The sequence below is a fragment of the Neolamprologus brichardi genome, chromosome 1 (assembly GCF_056152115.1).
Source record: "Neolamprologus brichardi isolate AB-2024 chromosome 1, ASM5615211v1, whole genome shotgun sequence".
NCBI lineage: Eukaryota > Metazoa > Chordata > Actinopteri > Cichliformes > Cichlidae > Neolamprologus > Neolamprologus brichardi.
In genome coordinates, this window is record NC_142104.1 from 18,026,710 (window position 1) to 18,044,652 (window position 17,943).

Consider the following 17,943-nt stretch of genomic DNA (forward strand, 5'->3'; position numbering starts at 1 on the left):
ATCTCCACTTGACACATTTTTCTTACACTCGGGTTTTAATTTGATTGTAAATTATTCCCTGTCTGCTCTCTTCAAACACAGAGCAACATTATTAACTGACACAGAAGTCTCAAGGCAGAAACTCGATGCCCTCAGTGGTGATGAAAACGGCTCATTTGACAGAGACTGGTTATGGTTACTAAAACTGTTGGGTTGTGTGAGGGTTAAGCTTGGCAAAAGTCTCAAATAAAGAGGTCAGTGTGTGTTTGTGTAATTCCTGTGAGCCAACAGCCTCAGCTTTTCTCAGCCTTCTGTTTGTGAGCTACAACCAATCAGAAGCGTGGAGGTAAAGTATAAAGAGGAAAAATGGGTGAGATGTGCACAAAGGTCTGGTAAAAGATAAATAAAGATTATTTTTTTAACTCTGAGTCATGCAAAGCTACTCTCCCAAAATTCAGGGACAAAAATCTGGAGCTTGAAAAAAAAGAACAACAGGTAGCAATAACTAGACGATGTATTCTTATCAGAAACTAAATATCAAAGCTCGCTGAGTCACTGTAAGAAATGTCAATATTTTATTTGTTGAAATGTTCAGCGGGATAAGTCAACAGAAAAAAACATCTGTTATAAAAACCACCGTGTTAAATCTAACTACCTAATAACACTGCAACACACAAAATATAAAAATCAGTGCTTTAGGAATTTAAAATTTGTATTTCTTTGTGAGGCTGAAAACCACAGAAACCTCAACAGGTCCATAAAGATGATAAACCCCCCCCCCCCCACACACACAAACTGTAATAACAATGACTTTCAGTGCAATAAAGCATCAGCTTTTAAACACGACTTTAAAATAAGAAAACTCCAGGATCTTCCAGTGTCGTCTCTTTTGTGCGATCTCTCTGAAAATAAAACAAAGATTAGTCAGACTCAAAGGGTTTGATACATATGCATCATCGCTGTCAGGTTGATGTCAGTTTTAACATTTCAGTTTGGTTTAATTAAATCTCTGATAATCTCATCTGATCACAGTAATAATCCCTGTTTGCATTCAGTTTGCTTGGATTTTGCCTGTTTGGCTACATAGATAAAGGGCCCTTTCATATAAATGGTGGCAGCTGTATCTGAAGATTGTATGTCTTCTTTTGACTGAGGGTCACCACAGCAGATCATCTACCTCCATCTTACCCTATTCCTAACACCCAAAACCAACCCTCCGCTTCACTAACTCAGAGCTGTCCCTGAGCTGATGAAGTCATTTCTAATCCCCAACATCTCAGTCACGTCCAACGAAGCATCTTTACCTCATGTTCATCTGCCACCTCTAGCTTTGCATCCTGTGCTGTAAATAATAAACATAATGTCTCCAAAAGATGTAATTCATAATGATGTCAGTGTATAAATAATACTTTTTAATATCTGATTGCAAAGAACAGTCCTGTACTATGATACAGGCCTTGAGGCTGAGCAAGGGGTCTTTAGCCTTGAGGTCTTTACCCACTGAGGAAAAAAATAAACAACACAAAATTCAAAATCTTTTGGATCTGAACTTGTCATGTAACGTGTATAGACACTGAAAGGGTTTTTACAAAAGGTTTACCCTCAGAAAAACTAAATCTAAAGAGAATGAAGTCGACATGAAGCGATGATGAGCTGGTCCTGATGGAAGAAACTGAGATTCTGGGTTCATCCGATTCTCAGAAGAAGGCAGCAGCAGGGAGAATTTCATGGTTTGATCCAGCACTAGAAGCTGTATCATAGCAGCTTTCGTACATATTTCAGGATGTCAGTGGGCCAGTTTCAGCTCTTGTCAGCAGAGCTGGAGCCACATCTGAGAAGGCTGAGAAATCATTTCAGAGTCCGACTGACCAGAAGCAGCGTCCAGCTGTGTCTGAGGTAAAATAGTGTTATCTTACTATTTCTATATCACTGTTTATTAAGTACTGGCACACATTTTGAGCTATGATTGCACTTGTTGCCAAATGCAGTGACCTGATTGCTCAGATCTATTCATTAAAAAAAAATTTATCCTGTGAGAAACTGAGAATCAATGAACCCAGAATCTCAGTTTCTTCCTTTTCTTATCTGAAAATTTTAGTTTTACAAAGATTTTTCAAGTCTTACTGGGGTATCACCATGGTAACTTATGCTGTTATATCTGTTAAGAGATAAACAAATATGAATCAACCTCCCAGTGACCAATCAGCTGTCTAAAAACAGCACCACCGTCTGTGTGCAGATACAAAGAGGGTCTATGTGATGAGCATCAATGAGAAATATTAAGATCTTGGAGAATATGTTTAAACTTTTTACTTTTAAAGCAACTTTTTTAAAATACGTTCCTAAAACACAATACCTGAGCCTCATTGACCTTTTATTCAGAAGGCAGGTAAATGAGCTGACTGCTGACATCAGGTAAAGAAAAGCTATTCTGGGTATGTTGAACTTGCCTCAGGTGCATGTAAACATCTTTATTTCTGAGTTTCAGTAAAGGCGGGTGTGTCCTCACCTATAAATTGAGGGGCTCCTCCACCGATGCCCCCAGCTGCACTAAAGCGTCGCTGAGTACAGCCTTCAGCGCTGAGTAATCGGGCTGCTCGGAGTACTGCAGAGCCATCACTGCAGTCAGGTACGTTTGAAATGCTCCTGCAGCACAAAAAACAGAAAGATATCACCAAAGAAAATGCGGGAAAATGTGGTATATGATACAGAAGAAACACTGGAACTCACTGGAAACACTCCTCCTCCCAAAGCACTGGCTCAGAAGTGCAGGAACATCCTCCATGTACCTACAGCCATGTGTTATTTGCATTTTGTTTCACACAGAAGGTTAAAATTACACAAAAATGACAGATTATCTCTCTCTTACCTCTGTTTCTCGGTGGCTATCTGCTGTGGTTGAGTGAGCTCGGTCCACGGCAGCAATCCAGTGTGCCAGTGCAGCATGCAGTAACCCAAAGACTGCAGGTCGCTGCGGCGAGATGGAGCTGAAAGAGTGTGATGACAAAAATCAGTTTAAAAAAAAAAAAAAAAAAAACAGACCTCAGGTTTACAAAAACATCTCGTTTTTCCACGAGTGAAATTTGTGCCTTTTAACTTCAAAAACTGTAAAAACTGTAAAAACAAAAAACAGCTTCACATGTGAAAATAAAATCATACTAATGTGAAGCCATGGATGTTGCCAGGCAGAAAGAAAAAAGGAAAGCCACAGAGAAGGATGGATGTAGTGACGCAAATGGTTGGTGTGACGGAGGAGGATGGTAGATGATCCGCTGTGGCACGAGCAGCCGAAAGAAGAAGGAGAAGCAGATGTGAAGCCAGTGTTTGGCCAGATGGAGCGTGATCAGAGCGCTCTGGTTTACAGCAGCTTACACGATGAAGTATGATTTAGTGACACTGACAGACTACAGATGGCTCAGTGGACCACAGGGGCAACACACCTGCTCCTTTATGCGCATCCAGGCTGATGAACTGGACGGTGCCCTCGTGTGGCGTTCGGCTGGCTTCACGGTACTCCACATGCTTTCCTCCTGGACCGTACCTGAAGGCATGGCAGTATCCTACAAGGTACACCTAGACACACAAACACACACACACAGAAGCAGCCTGGTTACACACACTTCAGGACAGAGTAGTGCAGTTTGAAGCTCAGAGCATATCTCACCTGTGACCTCTGTCCTTGTTTTATGTACACGTTCTCGGCACTGATATCTGCATGAACGTATTCGTTTGAATGGATGTAGTGCAGCACATCTAACTGCAAGGGAAAAGAAAAGTTAGTCTCTTAACGCTTTATCGCCCAGGCCTAATGGATTTATTTTGTCATTCTGGCTCTAAAATTAAAATAATAACTCATCTTTCCAAAACCATTAGAGTTTTGTCTCTAGCGCCTGTGAAATGGGAACGATGGGCACACATAAACAGGTCAGCACAAAGAAAAGTAATCACTGTGCTTTCCAGTTCTTCTCAGACACACAACTCCAGCTGTGAGCACAGAAGCCCCACCCACTTGCTGTCCAAGCCTTCCATTTGTGAAGGTCAGCCAATCAGAAACCAGCTGGCTTAAAGAAGTGGGCCTCAGGAGTGGAGCAGGAGCTTTTTTTGTGTGTGTGTTTTGTTTTTTTTTTACTTCAGAGTGACGCTCAGCTATTGATTAAAATGACCAAGTGGGATTATTTATGACCTCATTATATTTTACACAGATTTTTTTTAATGGCTCTGTATGTTTATCATTCGTATACAGTTTCCTTCATCTACCTCACACAATGTGAAAGCTCTTCATCGTTACTTTGTGCATGGAGTTTCTGCAGTTTTAAATGTCGCTGCTCTACCTCTGTTAGTGCAAAACATCACAGTTTAGTGAACAGAAGTGGAAAATTACATAATTGGATACATATTTCTGTTAAATATGAAAAAGCGTGTAGTAGAAATCAACAAATGCAATGCTAGGAAATATCTTTATGGCTAAAAATCATACATAGCGCACGCACGCACACACACGCACGCACGCACACACACACACGCACGCACACACCTCGCTGAGCCTGGTTCTGCCGGAGGTTTCTTCCTGTTAAAAGGGAGTTTTTCCTTCTCACTGTTGCCAAAGTGCTTGGCTCATAGGGAGTCAAATGATTGTTGGGTTTTTCTCTGTATGTATTATTGTAAGTTCTACCTTACAATATAAAGCGCCTTGAGGTGACCGTTGTTGTGATTTGGTGCTTTATAAATAAAATAAAATTGAACTGAACAGAGGAAGGTTAAAGGAAGAGGAGCTAAAGCAGCTCGTTTCAGACTGTGTCTACACAAAAGTCCAGTAAGAGATAAATAAGCATTATTAAGAAGAGGAAAAAGTACAAAAGGTCCACTTCTAGAGTATTTGTGTGACTAGACAATTCGAAAACACCAACTATTCTATAGGCCAGCTGAAGAACAACTTCCTCAGACAGAGGCTGATTTTCTTTCTCAATGATGGACTGGAGCGACTCGCCAATGCTGGGAAAAATTAGAAACCTACAGAAACGAAAATAAAATGAAATTAATGGAAACAGATTTACAGGTCAAAGTAAAATGCTTTCATATGTTTTGTATGTGCAGGTAGAGCTCACACCTGTACGAGTCTGTATGGAGACCAAAGCCAACGCAGGAAGGAATCCCCAGGAAATCCAGCTTGTTTTGCTTGACCCACTTTTCCACTACAGAGAAAACAAGTCTTAGTAGGAAAATCATCACACAGGCAGAAAACACTGTGTATATGTACAGATGCACTGCCTTCAGAGTCTGAAAAGTCAGTTCAGAAAAGTTTTCAATCTACATTCTTTCTCACAGCCAGCAGAGGGCGACTCTTCTGGCTACAAAACAAACATCTATGAGAAAATGACCCTTATCATTGAATACACCTCCCTCAAGAGTTCATCACTAAATCAACAGCTTAAAAGCTTTGAATATCACATGATGGTCAATCTGTAATTCACGGCCCCTGTTAGAGATTGCGGCCCTCGCCGTCTGGTTTAATAAAACTGAGAATGTGATGACAGAAATCGTCAAATCAAGGTTTTAAAACAGGAGTCCACAGGCCAAAGGGTGAAGTTGCTGTGCTGTGATGAGGGTTAAAGACACAACAATGCTCCTCTGATGCCTATCAAGTCAAACAGATGTATTACAGCTTCATGCCTCAGCTGTTAGTGTTTCTTTCTCTGACTCATTTGTCGCCTTTGAGAATTTAGTTTTGAGTCACCTGTTAATTTACATCCTTTGTATCAAAGTGAATGTCCTGTGCACAGACAAAACATCCTAACCCTCCGTAGGTGATAGAAACAGTCACCTTATCCTCTGTCTTTATTGAAATCAGAATAAAGTCAGCTTTGGGAGCTAATTCTGGTAATTATGGGCTTCTAAACGTGACAGACAAGCACAATAAATCCTCACCAGATGCCGGTTTAGCAGCTCTCTGCAGAAAGTTCTGTTCATTGAAGATTCTTCCATCTTTAGCTCCCTAAAAGTGAAAAACAAAATATAACTTTGATTTTTTTTGGCACAGGGAAACTCAGGAGCAGAAGAAGCATTACAACAAAGTAGAGAGCAATTCAACGGATTATTGGTAAATAAATTGAAAAGCAGATACATTTATCTACCGTTTGTACTCACCAGTTTGAGGGTGTGATTCAACTCCTTTGAGCTTGGCCGAGAAACTGAAGAGAGAAAAACCGCTTTATTCATCTGTGATCATAAAATGTTCTATTAATATTTATCTTTTCTAAGTCAATAAATAGTCAACTGGTTTATCCTGCTGGAGTGCAATGCAGTGTTGACCAGCTACACTGGATTAGTCCTCTTTTTGCTTTAATAAAGTTTACTGGACTCAAACAGATATAATATAGACTTGACTTATTGCATTAAATGTGGGCTGCAGTTATTATGTTTCCCTATTTGTGGTGTGCTGTAGTTTATAGTACATCCAGTACTACCACCACCAACCACTTTAAAGGTTAAAAACCTTGATGAGGGGCATGATTTTTGTAAATCACTCCAGCTTTGGTTGTACTCTAATAAAAAAAATCTGCATGTAGAGAATTTGCTGAAATGCAATCTCAAATCCATGGACTATCATCTGCCAGCGATGTTGGGTTACTTAACGTAATCCCTGGTTCTTTGATAAACATGTGAGGGGTTTCACTATGGGACTACAGACCACTCGAGCTGTGCTCAGAGCCGATCAGCCCTTCCCTGCTCATCATCGGTTTCTTCCCATGAGAAACCACACCGAGCTCCTTCAGCACACCCAGGCTGATTTGGATGCCAGAACATCACCGAACACGCTGCACTGAGTGAGTCCTTTTAAAGACGTGTGCTTATAGTTACACTCTGGGGACAGCGGCCATATTCCTTCTCAGTGACGATAACAGCTGGTCGATGCATCACAGAAACTTCTGCTGCAACAACTCAACTAGACTTCCCTCAAACACGTTTTCTGCCAGCTGTTCATATTGAGTTTGCTCAGTGGGACACAGGACGTCAGCGATCACCACGACTATTTCACGTGAGTCAAACTCTTCAATTGTACATTTGTCTTTGTTTTCATTTCTTCCCCTTATGTCTTGTGACCAGTCCTACCTTCGTAGAGCAGCTCGGTTGCGCTCTGACTGAGCTGCCTGATCAGCTTCCACTTCTTGCCGGTCGTGTCGGTCACCTCCTCACCTTCAGGCAGCGGTTCCACAGAGGATGCATGCTTTGCCTTCCTGCCTTTATTTTTTCCAGTTGCTGCAAATTAATGACAACACTTCAAATTAATTAGTGCAGGAATACCCCCCCCCCCCCCCCACACACACACACACACAAAATTACACACCTAAAGTATGCTGTGCTGTGATTGAGTCAACAAAATCTTTTTGCACAAAGAATTTGTAAAAAATTTCTGCACACTAGAAGAAATGAAAGAAAGAAAGACGACTATTTCTTTTTACTGATTTTAATTTAACTTAAGTTTAATTTATTGATAAATTTATTTTACTAAGCTGAAACTAGTCCACGCTGAGAAGCTTCGGGTTTAGTTTTTATTATTACTATCTGCCTCTCGTGTATCAGAAGGTTTATGTGAATTCTGTTTATAACAGTGATTACTAAAGTGTGGGCTGCAAAGGTACAGCAGGTGTGCCACAGAAACACAAATTCAGTTTGAAATTACTCACATGTATGTACGCTCAGAAAGCATTTAAATATTTATATAAAAGTGAATTAGATCCATTAACAGGTGGTTAGTTTGTGACTTTACTCCTTAGTCTTAACTACATGTAATGTTCTTGTATTGAAGTTTGTGTCCGAGTGGCAGGTTTGTCACACGTTCTCCTTAAAAGCTTTCCACATGACTGATGAGCATTAGGAATTTATAAACAACAGCCTGTGTTGTTTATGTTTTTTTAATTACATTTTCAAGGAAAAACATCATCTTCCCTTGTTTTTGATTGGATTTAAGATTGGGGCCCCCCATGAGATTTTCTGGTATATAAGTGAACTATACCACTTCTGTAAAAGAAGTGGTTAAATTTAAAAAGGTAACTCTGAAAAGCCTAAGTAATGTAATTAAATTATTAATTGAATAGATATTCTAAGAGAAATGAATGATTTCTCTTGTTACAGCAATGAAACTGCAGTAAACGTGGTGATTGTAACGACGCCAGAACAACAATAAAGCTCCCGATCATTAAAATTTTTTTGATGTTTATACAAACCTATCAGTGTATCTGTGTTTTCTGGATACACTGTGCTTTTTCAGCATTCAAAGATTGATGACACCATGTCAGAGCACTGGCTATGAATTTCAGAAGGATCAGGCCTTAACTTAACAGAAAAGTTAGCAATAGTTCTTTTCCTATTACAGCTACATCCACTTCTGTCGTGCCTAGGCTGCTCACTAGGGCTGGGTATCATCACTGATTTCTATAATCCATTCGATTCCGGTTTTCAAAGTCCCGATTCGATTCAACTTAGCCTCAGACAGTCAGAAATATTATAATTCTGATCATTTATCAGTACTGAGTTCATCAGAATTGTGAACATCACAGCAGATGCCTTTGTGTGAAAGTAACTGAGAATAAAACACAGAAAAACATGAAGGAGATTTTCCTGGTCTGGCTTTTTATAGCAGATAACCTTAAAAATATTCTACACTGTTCTGCATATAAAGTTTAAATTTCTTCAGTATTGAACAACAGAAAAAAATAGGCTTTCTTGTCCGAGGTCATTTAAGTGAAAAAAAGAAAAAGAAAAGAAAAAGACGACAGCCGACAGCGCTGTAAACAACGGTAGACTGGTGGGTAATAAGTGAATGAATAATACAGAAAACAGAGATTGGAGATGGGAAACTGTTCTTGAAGTACAGAGAGAGATAGAGAGAGAGCTAGCTGTGCATGAAGTGTGATTTTAATAGTCGTGGAAGCAAAACAGCAAAATTCATGACGACATTGATCAAATGTGAAACGCAGTTTGCTGCTTCTTTTGCTGCTGGCTCGGTGAATTTTGGTTGGAGAGAGACAAAACCTGCAGCTCAGAATCAGCGCAAAAAGACGTAATCACAGCGTGGACCGGACGCATCAGAATCGCTAAGCTCCGACAGCGTGTCCGTGTACGGGCCGTCGGGTGAGAAAGCCGAGAAAGACAAAGTTGATTCTGATGCGTTGGGTCCGTTCTGTGTTTACGTCTTTGTGTGGAATCCGTGTACCTGCTCTCATTTGCTGTTTGGTTGTTGTTGAAATGGTTTTGTGAGCTTTAATCTGAGAATCTGGCGTTTCTGGCAAAACACAGTTATATTTAAAAGTTGATTCAGGATTTAATGAATTAATATCGCTTTATTCAAGCTACTCACCTCCCACTTCCACCTGCACTTTCAACTGGACCACGGCCAATCAGAGAGGTCCCGCCCCTTACTATCTCTAATTGGTTTAGTCCACGATAGGGGCATAATGTGTGTCTGTTGTTGACCACAGGGAAGGTTGCAGATTTTTTATTTTTTTTTTTTTTGCTACCCGAACAGTTGGTCGCACAGGTGCAACCAAATATTTTTTTTTAGTCGCACCACTGAAAAATTTGGTCGCATTTGCGACCAAATTGGTCACACTCTAGAGCCCTGATGTGTGTAACATGCTCCTGTTACATCATTCAAGGTGTAGCTCACCTTTTGCAGGAGACTTGGAGTTTGGTGAGGAAACAGGTGAAGCTCCATCTACTGCTGATTTCCCCTCTATCAAGCCTGTTTTTGCAGACGGCTTCTTTTCTTCTTCTTCCTGCTTTTTCAAAGGACTGCAGAGTTTCCCTTTCCTTCGCACTACACAGCAACAGTTAACAAAGCAAAGAGGAGAGGTAATGGAGATTTCATAAAAGAACTGCAGGAACGGGCAGATAAATCAGTGCTTCTGCTCACCAGATCGAGGAGATTTTGCAACAGGAGAATCTACGATTGGCTGCGCCCCAGTGTCGAGTTTAAAGGTGACCGTGTTCTTCTTTGGTGGAGATTCCTGCAACCCAGCGTCATTATCTGTGGAAGCAAAGTACTTCTGGTTCAGGGCTTCAACTGATTGTGATTGATTATGACTAATTTGACTAGTTTGTCCAGACAAAGCAGTCTGGACAAACATAAAAAATATAAGCTACAAGATTATGCATCCAAATAAGCATAATAACATATACTTAGAGGTAATAAATAACTGGGGGACAAATATAATTACAAACATGAACAAAATAAGTGGAGTAATCTATAGGCACAGTGAGTAAAGAGTTAAAGTAATCAATAAAAAATTCCACTTTGGGGGGAAAAAAAGGAATAAAGCTTCCTTTGACTGTGAGAAATGACATCACATCTATGAAGCCACAAGGAACCGGATCGGGGTTTAGCTGACTTCCAGAGGTGTGAGATACGACACGCTGATAACAGAAATGTAAAAGAAAGACTTTTTTTTGTTGCACAGAGGTACAGGGAACAAGTGAACCCTCAAAATATCAATGAAGGGTTCGTATTTATCTCCGTCACTAAAACATCAGACATGGGGATCCGGTTTAGCTCACTGGGGTGAGCAGGCAACAACATGGCGTATAGCTAAGAGCGGCCGGCCAGTGTTTGAATCCGAAATTACTTGCCGCATGTCTTCTTCTCTCTCTCTCCCTCTGCTTTCCTGTCACTCCTCACTGTTCCTATTCAATAAAGCCAGAAAAGGCCAAAAAAACCCAACAGATTTTCAAAATCTTAAAAAAACAAACAAACTCAACAACATACAAAACAGACATTCATGAAGTCATCGATCCAGAATTCAAGTATTTTACAGCATGAATAAAACACATGGTTTAGATCATAAGCCACATGTAAGCCACTGTACTTGAATGTATACTAAGGACAGCTTTCTTGCACCATTGATCTACCAGCCTGATTCCAAACTCCAGGGCCATCCATCAGCCAAGTGATTTTTAATTCACTCTAAAGGCCAGAAGAGCCTCTCATGGCCTTTCAGTGTAATGTAATGTACTCACATTTACAAAGCACTTTAACTATAAGTTTGTTCTATACACTTCGAGGTCTTCAGACCCACCAGTGCACGAATTCCACAAAGAAAGGCCCCAGCTGGAATCACAGTGAGACTACAAAAGGTGGAGTTTTTAGAACTAAACAACTTCAGGGAGCTGAACCCTTTGGTTTGACATCCCTGCTCCAGCTGAATTTACTCATGCTGTTTTCATACCTCATTATAACTGACCTCTTAACAGGATAACCTGTATGATCTCCTTTACCTTCTTTACCTTCTTTGTCCAGGCAAAAGGTGTTGCGAGTCCTTCGCAGTGCAGGACGTGGTGTTAACGAACTTAAAGTGTCAAATCCCTGGGCTGGACACAGAGAGAGATTGTTACATTGTTAAAGCTAAATTACTTGGTATTTTAAGTATTTATTTGAAGACATACTGCCACCTGTATTCACCTGTACTGAGTTCACAGCTCGTGCTTGGAGTGGGGCTTGGATTAACTACAGATGTTGCTGCTGCATTTCTCAGAGGCGAGGAGAAACTTGAGTTCACAGATTCAGATTGAAATGGACTTTCAGGACCGGGAAGTTTCTCCCCACATGAAGGACAGAATCTGAATTCAGGCTGTAACTTCGTCCCACACTGGGGGCAGAAATGGAAAGGCATTCTGCAAGAGTGAGGATAAATCATGATTATACATCAATCGTCTGCTCCAGCCACGTTGTGTGTCTGTCCGAGGTTTATCGTGTGGATCAGGAAACTACACACAAACAATCTGACAGTTGTTGGCTGGTAAATCTGTTAGAAATGAATTCGTAGTACAGTTTTTAGCCACATCAGTGTTCACAAAAGCTTTGCAAGTGTCACAAAAAAGTTTTCAGAAAATAAAGTCAAGTTCACAATTCTATTCCCAAAGTAAACATGAGTTTACTGAGAGGATTCTGGATATTTCTTTTTATCAGTGCAGAGGTAATATTATATAAACCAGGCTATGAATGTTAATATATCCCTCTGCAAAAATGGACAGCTTTAGTGAGTGCAAAGACTACATGAGATTTTAAGCTTTACGTATGAGGGAAAAAAAACAAAAACAAAAAAACATCCATCCACTTTCTTAATGGTAGTTTTTGCAGCATTGTTCCCTCTGCAGCATTTTATCAGCAGGTGTCCTGAGATGATTCATTCTTCTCTCTCCAGGATCGCCTCCACCTTCACTCCTCCCTCCCTATAGAGCTCAATGTTGTCTGCAAACATAGTTCTGTCTATCACCACTGCAAACAAGAAGAGGCTCAGAGCCAATCCTTGAAGTAATCTAACTCCCACCTTGAAACCATCTGTTACTTCTACTTCTGACTGACTTCCTTCATGGATCTGTAGATCCACAAAGAATCTCGCTCTGATCTTCACTATGCACCTCCACCAACTCTCTGGCTCATGGATGGAGCCAGCATATTACTGATTACTTGCATGGTTAAAAAAAACCTTGTGGTGACCCACTATATCACCTGGTGGTACAAACTGGTGTTATATGAAAGTATAGCTTGGCCCAATTTCAACTTCAGTTATCTCACCATACAGTATAGAGATGGTTTGGACGTAAAGCCATAGTAGTTGTCTCCTCACACTCTGTTGACAGCCTTAGTTAAATTTGAAAGATTTAAAACTCATAAAAATTAATTTACAAACAGTACCTAAAAGATTATTTATTGAAAATTCTAGACATATTTTTTTTAAGAGAACAATTAATTTAGAGGTAAAGATCCCAATTTAGACAGCATCTTTTATACTTCAATCATATAAATGCTGTTAGAACTATAGATACTCTTTAACCGAAACAAAGCTACAAATAATGAGGTACAATCACATTCAAGAAATCCCTCTCAGAAAAAAATAAAAACTCGAGATTTAGACTGTGCTAAATGTTGAGTTTCTGACCTTTTTTTTTTTTTTTTTTAACACTGTTGACTTTTTATGGAAGACATGGTCTTTATCAAACAGTCAGCTCATGTACATGTAGCAACACTTATGTTTGGGAGAAGCACCAGAACAAAGTTGAAATGAGAAATTAAATATCTCATTTCAGACAGAAGATAAAGGCAGTGCCTGGACCAGTGCTCGATATAAGATACATAAAGACCAATTTTGACCTGTGAAACATGCAAAAATGATACACTATTGTGCAAGTCTGGAACCACCCCTCATTTCTTTATATTGTGGTTCCAAGGAAGCATACTCTTGATTCTTTCACAGGGGTGTTGAGCAATAGTTCTCCAGGCTTTCCAAAGGTCTTTCTTTGGACATTAGCTGCCTTTTCACTCATTTTAAGTCCATTTAACACTGACATATAAATCGTTCAAACGTCAAAAAGGGCACCTATGTTAAAGCAAATGAATCTATGAATAGTGTCAAAGATAACACAGTTTAACAGACATAAAATAGTATTTTTGCAACAACAAGGTGAACCTCAAAGAGCTATTAGCTGAAAACTTGATATGTCTCAGTGGGATGTACAGTGTGCCCTTAAAAAATGAAGAAACTGGACAAGAAGAAGACTAAAGAACAAGTGTCACAGGACAAGAAGAGAAAGTCGTGTTCTTAAGAAGCAGATAAAAGAAAATCCAGCAAAGACTTGAAAAAGGCCCTGAATGATGAAGTCATTTCACTTGCTAAGTCCACATCCTCATTTTATGTTTGACAGCGTTTTAATAGATAAAGAAGAATGAAGAATGGCTTAAACATTAACTGAGCTGCGATTTGGGGAAGGCCTCAAAGGGTACTGGCAGCAGCTCCCGGGCCTGGCACGAAAACGAACAGCTTGTAGAACTGGGGGACTCGCATATAGATAAGAACCGGAAGGAGCGTGTTTGGAGGCGTGGTCCCGCTCCTGAAATTCACATACTTTATCTCCAAAACATTGATCCAGCTACTGTTCACAAAAGCTTAATCAGAAATGGTTTCATTAGCTGTCAAGAATCAATGCTTAAGGAAAGAGAAACAGGGAGTTTGAGAGTGATCCCAAACACACTGCCAACACAGTAAAAACACCTGCACAGAAAACACACACAGTGCAACACTACCAGTCATGGATTGGCCTCCCCAGAGCCCGGATCTCGACATTATTGAAGCCTGTGGGATCATGTTGACAGAGAACAGACTAAAAAGCAGCTAACATCCAAAGAGCAACTTTGAACGTCCTTTAAGAAGCCTGGAAAGCTATTCCTGAAGACTACTTAAAGAAATTACTAGAAAGCTTGATTAAGAGATTTCAGGCTGTGTTTCAGAATCAAAGGTGGCTCCACATTTAGCAAAGCTCTGCCTGCTGGCTGACTGTGTTGCATAACTTTTTCCAGGGAACCGTTAAGAAGAGGTTTAAACGGGGCGTAAAGGAAACTACAGTCCTTATCGCGACAGGAACTCCTTACTTAGAAAATATAAAATAGATGAAGACCGAGTACCAAACATTCGTGTTAGCTAGCTAAAAGTCAAGCAAAACTTTTAAAAACTTTTCGGGCGGAAGCGCCGCCAAAGCACCGATATTAACTTTTGTTTACAATAAGTCTAAAAATTTTGCACCTGGTTTTGTTCGTATATAATAAAAACCTACAAACAGTTAAAACGTCTGGTACCTTTGTTTTGCTGCTTCTTCTTCACCGCATTGACAATCTCACAGGTGGAGCTACGCAGGCGCAATGCTGCCCTCTGCAGGACTTCAGGACAGTTGCAACCAGCTGTGCTAAAAACCACAAAGCGAGTTTTTAGCGCGGCTCTTTTTCTTCTTCTGTCATTTTTAACGGCAGCTTGCATCCAAAGATGCTGCACTACTGCCATCTCCTGGCTTTTACTCTCACTTCACTTCTAAATCCTTAGAGCCTCTCGATGCACAAAGCAAGATTATAAGAGTTTTGTATTTTAGAATTTGTCTATTTCATTATTATTCATTTTAGTTGTTCCCGTTAGTTCACTTTCCAGAGCGAATTTTTTCGTTTCACTTTAGTTTTTATTGTTTGAAAATGTTTTCATGGTAGCTTTAATTAGATTCATAGCTACAGTGCTATGAAAAACTATTTGCTTCCTTCCTGAGGTTTTTTTTTATTTGTTTAAAATTTGTTTGATCCTCTGAAAAATGTGACTGTGAAAAATAAAATATTGGGGATCATCATAATATCTTTTTGCCAAATGTGAGCTTTTGTATTCTTTTTTGTCAGCAATGATTTTTCCCCTTCTAACTCTCCCATTGATGCCATTTTTGTCCATTCTCTTTCTTTTGTTGAATCATGAACTCTGAACTTAACTGAGGCCAGACAAGCCTACAGTTCTTTAGATGTTGTTCTGGGATCATTCTTGACCTCTAGGATGAGTTGTTGATGCACTCCTGGAGTAATTTTGGTAGGCCGGTCACTCCTCAGAAAGTTCACCGCTGTTCCAAGTTTTGTCAGTTTGTGGTTAATGGCTCTCACTGTGGCTCACTGGAGTCCCAAAGCCTTAAATGTCTCTGTAACCCTTTCCAGACTGATAGATGTCAACTTTTATTCCCTGTAAATCCTGGAGAGGTTTCTGTGAGAAAATTCCAGCACATTAGGAGTCTGGTACAAACTACCATGGCATGATCAAAGTTACTTAGATCACCTTTCTTCGCTTATCTAATGCTTAATTTGACTTCAGCAGGTCATGTTGGCCATCTCTACATGCCTAAATTAGTTGCTGCCATGTGATTGACTACCCCCAAAGTCCTGCTGTTAAAACCTTTATTTCAGAATTATTTTTTGTTTCTAAGAAGTCATAACATACTTTTATATACATATGAGACTTTAGGACGCTATAACTGTAGCGGCCTGTAGGAAAACCGAAGCAGTCTCCTGCTACAGAAACTCACAACAAGCTAAAGAAATGTGTATTAATTTTTCATTAAATGTCTGAAAGGTTTTGTACAAAATCTGTGAATTTAAATCAGAGTGTCAGTGTTGCATGTTTGAATATTGGCACAGGTAACATAACAAGCATCTGGTATTAATTATACTCAGAATCTGAAAATAATTATATAAAACAGTCAGATACATAAATACAAATGTTTATTTCTGGATATAATTTACACATTTTGCATATGAAAGTATGGCACAACTGACAATATGACACATTTCAGTTTTGCCTTTCTTATGTGATCAAATCTCATTTTCGGTGACAAATAATGTGACTCAACTAAAACATCACTCTCAGCCTTTCATAAATAAAATGTAACTTCAGTGTTAAATGTAAATATCAGAGGTATAAAATTGATCTGAAAGATTAAATTTATACCTTGATTGTAAACTAAAGTGCAAGCCCCATTTTTTTGCCCTAAATATAATACAGCATCCGAGCGCATCAGTTTTAAACACATTCAGCAACAGTGTGCAACCAAGAAAGAGCTGAGAATTAAGCAACAGCGACAGGTGCTTTTGTTTTTATATCCACAGGTGCTGATAAATAAACAGTATCCACACACAGTGAAAGGACAAGCCATAGGGGATTACTACAAATTAAGCTCAACATAGCCAGGCTTTTCTTGCGTTAACTAGCTTAACAAAACCTGAACCCGCAGTATCAGCTTTCTTTGTTAACTTTCTGCTTCAGGCTTTGCGTACACTCACATAAAAAGATGCTTTTGATGTATGATTTCCCTCTAATTCTGCATAGAAATGAGTCTCCAGTGTATCACCAACTTTAGACAAAGACTAAGTGATAGAGATCTAAACAGCAAAATGAAAGACCAAGTGTAATGCTGCAGGAAATTGTTAATCTCCAATTATCACAATCACATTCAGCAGTAAAATAAAGTTTGAGTTAGTATATTTAAATTTCCTTCACTTCAGTCTACCACCGGATCAATGTGAACACCAATTTTTTAACATGGTGAATAAAGCCTAAAAATGTAACTGATCGGTTTTCTAATCTGTTATCTAGTAGCTGCAAACCCAGCAGCAGACTAGCAGCAGATTTGGATCAAGCAGCCAACGTGAAATTTCTGCATAACCGCCTGAATTTCAGCAACAGTGTGAGGCACAGTTAGCACTGCTGTAACCTTACAGCTGGGCTTCGCGTTAGTGAGGTAAGGCTCTGCAGCTTTCATGTGTGAAATGTGTTCCTTTAGCACTTGGAGCATACTGTAAATACGAGCAGAAACTTTTGTTTTACCACAGTAATCAAGTCAGGTCGCATTAAAAGCTCTGACCTCTGATTTTGAGGTCAAGTTCACTGAGATTTGAACTCATCTGACATTTTCAGTAGTAGCAGTAGAAACAGTTTGAAAATCCTAGGTAACGTCCTTCTTGAGTTATCGTAGTTATTCTATAATTTATATTCGGTTTAATCTGCCGATAAACTAAAGTGATGGGAAATCATCGGAATTGAACAAACCGAGTAATGTTTGAAAGCTTCAGACATTAAACAAGTTGTCAAAAACGTTGTTTTATGCGAGTGTGCTCAGAGTCTGAAGCAGAAGGCCTGATTTTCCCACCACACCACTGGGTTTTTAAGTTTTTTTCAGCCAGACAACGCCAGGGAAGCCTGGATATGCTGAACCTGCTTCGTAATACGGCCCTCTGGAGTAATAAATATTTATTTGTCAAGGTCTTCGGGACTTTACGAATACTACAAATGATGATAAATCTGAAAATCTGGGTGAAATTCAGGAAATTAGTCAAAGCCTCTCTTCAGACAAGTGTTATCATTGAGATAACAATAGGCTTCTGCATTTATTTAATCAGAAGCCATTTTGATCATTTTTAGTCTCCAAGATATTCCTCAAAAGTAATCTGAAAGTCCACACACACTGATATTTTAGCTTAAAATATAAAACTGAGTATTATGTTTAGCCCAAAAAAGTCAAAATATGCACAAAAGTTTGATGTTTTTAAGCATTTTCTGCAACCGTCTGTTTTCAGCTGCAGGATAGTTAGCCAGAATCATCCCCGTTCCTGAGTTATTG

The 17,943-nt window shown here is 39.5% G+C and overlaps 1 protein-coding gene across 5 annotated transcripts; it reads right to left on the reverse strand.

The window, feature by feature from the left end:
- Positions 1–541: 541 nt before the first annotated feature.
- On the reverse strand, positions 542–14,708 carry vrk3 (VRK serine/threonine kinase 3). Of its 5 annotated transcripts, none has more exons than XM_006780066.3 (17): positions 14,606–14,708; positions 11,435–11,646; positions 11,260–11,343; positions 10,606–10,659; positions 9,893–10,006; positions 9,647–9,796; positions 7,090–7,236; positions 6,124–6,167; positions 5,905–5,971; positions 5,087–5,171; positions 4,887–4,989; positions 3,644–3,736; positions 3,420–3,552; positions 2,849–2,966; positions 2,710–2,768; positions 2,489–2,625; positions 542–881 (listed from the first exon to the last, which is right to left on the reverse strand). In XM_006780066.3, the coding sequence occupies exons 2-16, from the start codon at positions 11,643–11,645 to the stop codon at positions 2,489–2,491; spliced, it is 1,599 nt and encodes a 532-aa protein (XP_006780129.2). In that variant the 5' UTR covers position 11,646; positions 14,606–14,708; the 3' UTR covers positions 542–881. The 5 variants fall into 5 exon arrangements, with proteins under 5 accessions (XP_006780129.2, XP_006780127.2, XP_087694504.1 ...); XM_006780064.3 differs by having other exon boundaries at positions 11,251–11,343; XM_087838378.1 differs by lacking the exon at positions 14,606–14,708 and adding an exon at positions 14,057–14,179 and having other exon boundaries at positions 11,251–11,343.
- Positions 14,709–17,943: the final 3,235 nt, after the last annotated feature.